The sequence below is a fragment of the Pristiophorus japonicus genome, unplaced genomic scaffold (assembly GCF_044704955.1).
Source record: "Pristiophorus japonicus isolate sPriJap1 unplaced genomic scaffold, sPriJap1.hap1 HAP1_SCAFFOLD_515, whole genome shotgun sequence".
NCBI lineage: Eukaryota > Metazoa > Chordata > Chondrichthyes > Pristiophoridae > Pristiophorus > Pristiophorus japonicus.
Window position 1 is genome coordinate 251468 of NW_027254421.1, and position 2450 is coordinate 253917.

Below are 2450 nucleotides of genomic sequence, written 5' to 3' on the forward strand. Positions count from 1 at the left end.
CTTGCTGTAATTGCATACTAACCTTTTGTGTTTCATGCACAAGGACCCCCAGGTCCCTCTGTACTGCAGCATTTTGTAGTTTCCATTTAAATTATAATTTGTTTTTCTATTTTTTCTGCCAAAGTGGATAACCTCTCATTTTCCCACATTATACTCCATCTGCCAAATTTTTGCCCATCACTGAGCCTGTCTCTATCCCTTTGCAGATTTTTTGTGACCCCCTCACAACTTGCTTTCCCACCCATCTTTGTATCATCAGCAAACTTGGCTACATTACACTCGGTCCCTTCATCCAAGTCATTAATATAGACTGTAAATAGTTGAGGACCCAGCACTGATCCCTGTGGCACCCCACTAGTCACTGTTTGCCAACCAGAGAATGAACCATTTATCCCGACTCTCTGTTTTCTGTGAGTTAGCCAATCCTCTATCCATGCTAATATATTACCCCCAACCCCGTGAACTTTTATCTTGTGCAGTAACCTTTTATGTGGCACCTTTCGAATACCTTCTGGAAATCCAAATACACCACATCCACTGGTTCCCCCTTATCCACCCTGCTCATTACATTCTCAAAGAACTCCAGCAAATTTTTCAAATATGATTTCCCTTTCATAAAACCATGCTGACTCTGCTGGATTGAATTATGCTTTTCCAAATGTCCAGCTACTGCTTCCTTAACGATGGACTCCAGCATTTTCCCAACGACAGATGTTAGGCTAACTACTCTATAGGTTCCTGCTTTCTGTCTCCATCCTTTTTTAAATAGTGGCGTTCCATTTTCAGTTTTCCAATCCGCTGGAACCGCCCCAGAATCCAGGGAATTTTGGTAGATTACAACCAATGCATCCACTATCTCTGCAGCCACTTCTCTTAAGACCCTAGGATGTAGGCCATCAGGTCCAGGGGACTTGTCCGCCTTTAGTCCATTATTTTACCGAGTACTACTTCATTCGTGATAGTGATTGTTTTAAGTTCCTCCCTCCCTAATAGCCCCTTGATTATTGGGATGTTTTTAGTGTCTTCTACTGTGAAGACCGACACAAAATATTTGTTCAAAGTCTCTGCCGTTTCCCTGTTCCCCATTATTAATTCCCCAGTCTCATCCTCTAAGGGACCAACATTTACTTTAGCCACTCTTTTCCTTTTTATATACCTGTAGGAGCTCTTGCTGTCTGTTTTTACATTTCTTGCTAGGTTACTGTCGTACTCGATCCCTCGCTATCATTTTTTTCGTCGTTCTTTGCTGATTTAAAAAAAAATTCCCAATCCTTTGGCCTCCCACTAATCTTGGCAACTTTGTATGCCATTTTTTTCGATCTGATCCCATCCTTTACTTCCTTAGTTAGCCACGGATGGTTCCCCGTTCTCTTAAAGTCCTTCCTTCTCACTGCAATATATTTTTGTTGAGAGTTGTGAAATATCTCCTTAAGTGTCTGCCACTGCTAATCAACCGTATTACACTTTAATCTATTTTCCCAGTCCACTTTAGCCAACTCTTTGTAATCACCTTTATTTAAGCTAAGCACACTGGTTTGAGATCCAACTTTCTCACTCTCCAACTGAATTTGAAATTCAACCATGTTATGATCACTCTTTCCTAGAGGCTCCTTTACGAGGAGATCGTTTATTAATCCTGTCTCATTACACAGTACCAGATCTAAGATAGTCTGCTGCCTGGTTAATTCCGCAACGTACTGTACAAGGAAACTATCCCGGATACATTCTATGAACTCTTCCTCAAGGCTACCTTGGCCATTTTGATTTGTCCAATCAATATGAAGATTAAACTCGGCAGTTATTATTGCCGTTCCTTTATTACAAGCCTCCATTTATTGATTTGTACTCCGTCCATCAGTGTAGCTACTGTTCGGGGGCCTGTAGACTACACCCACCAGTGACTACTTCCCCTTATTATTCCTTATCTCCACCCAAACTGATTCAACATCTTGATCCTCTGAGCCAATATCATTTCTCACTAACACACTGATCTCATCCTTTATCTGAGCTACCCCACCTCCTTTTCCTTTCTGTCTATCCTTCCGAATTGTCAAATACCCCTGAATATTCAGTTCCCAGCCTTGGTCACCTTGCAACCACGTCTCTGTAATGGCCATCAGATCATACCCATAGATATCTACTTGTGCCGTCAACTCATCAATTTTGTTACGAATACTGCGTGCAGTCAGATAAAGAGTTTTTCTTTTTACCATTTGTTCCCTGCTTTGACCCCACTTTCTAATACACTCTTATGTTTATACATTCTGTCCCTTCCTGTCACGCTCTGGTTATCATTTCCCCCAGTGCTACCCTGCTCTATTGCCTTCTCCTTGCTCTTTGACTTTTTACATTTCTGCTCACCTGAACCCTCCCTCTCACTATTTAGTTTAAAGCCCTTTCTACAGCCCTAGTTATTTGATTCGCCAGGACACTAGTCCCAGCACGGTCTA

General features: G+C 41.8%; 1 protein-coding gene across 1 annotated transcript in view; it reads left to right on the forward strand.

The window, feature by feature from the left end:
• Positions 1–1634, forward strand: part of LOC139253822 (dehydrogenase/reductase SDR family member 1-like) — a 26564-nt gene extending 24930 nt beyond the window's left edge. Inside the window, exon 7 of the mRNA XM_070873584.1 lies at positions 1605–1634. Coding sequence (XP_070729685.1) covers positions 1605–1634 — 30 coding nt within the window. The remainder of the gene's footprint in view (positions 1–1604) is intronic.
• The last annotated feature ends 816 nt before the right edge of the window (positions 1635–2450 follow it).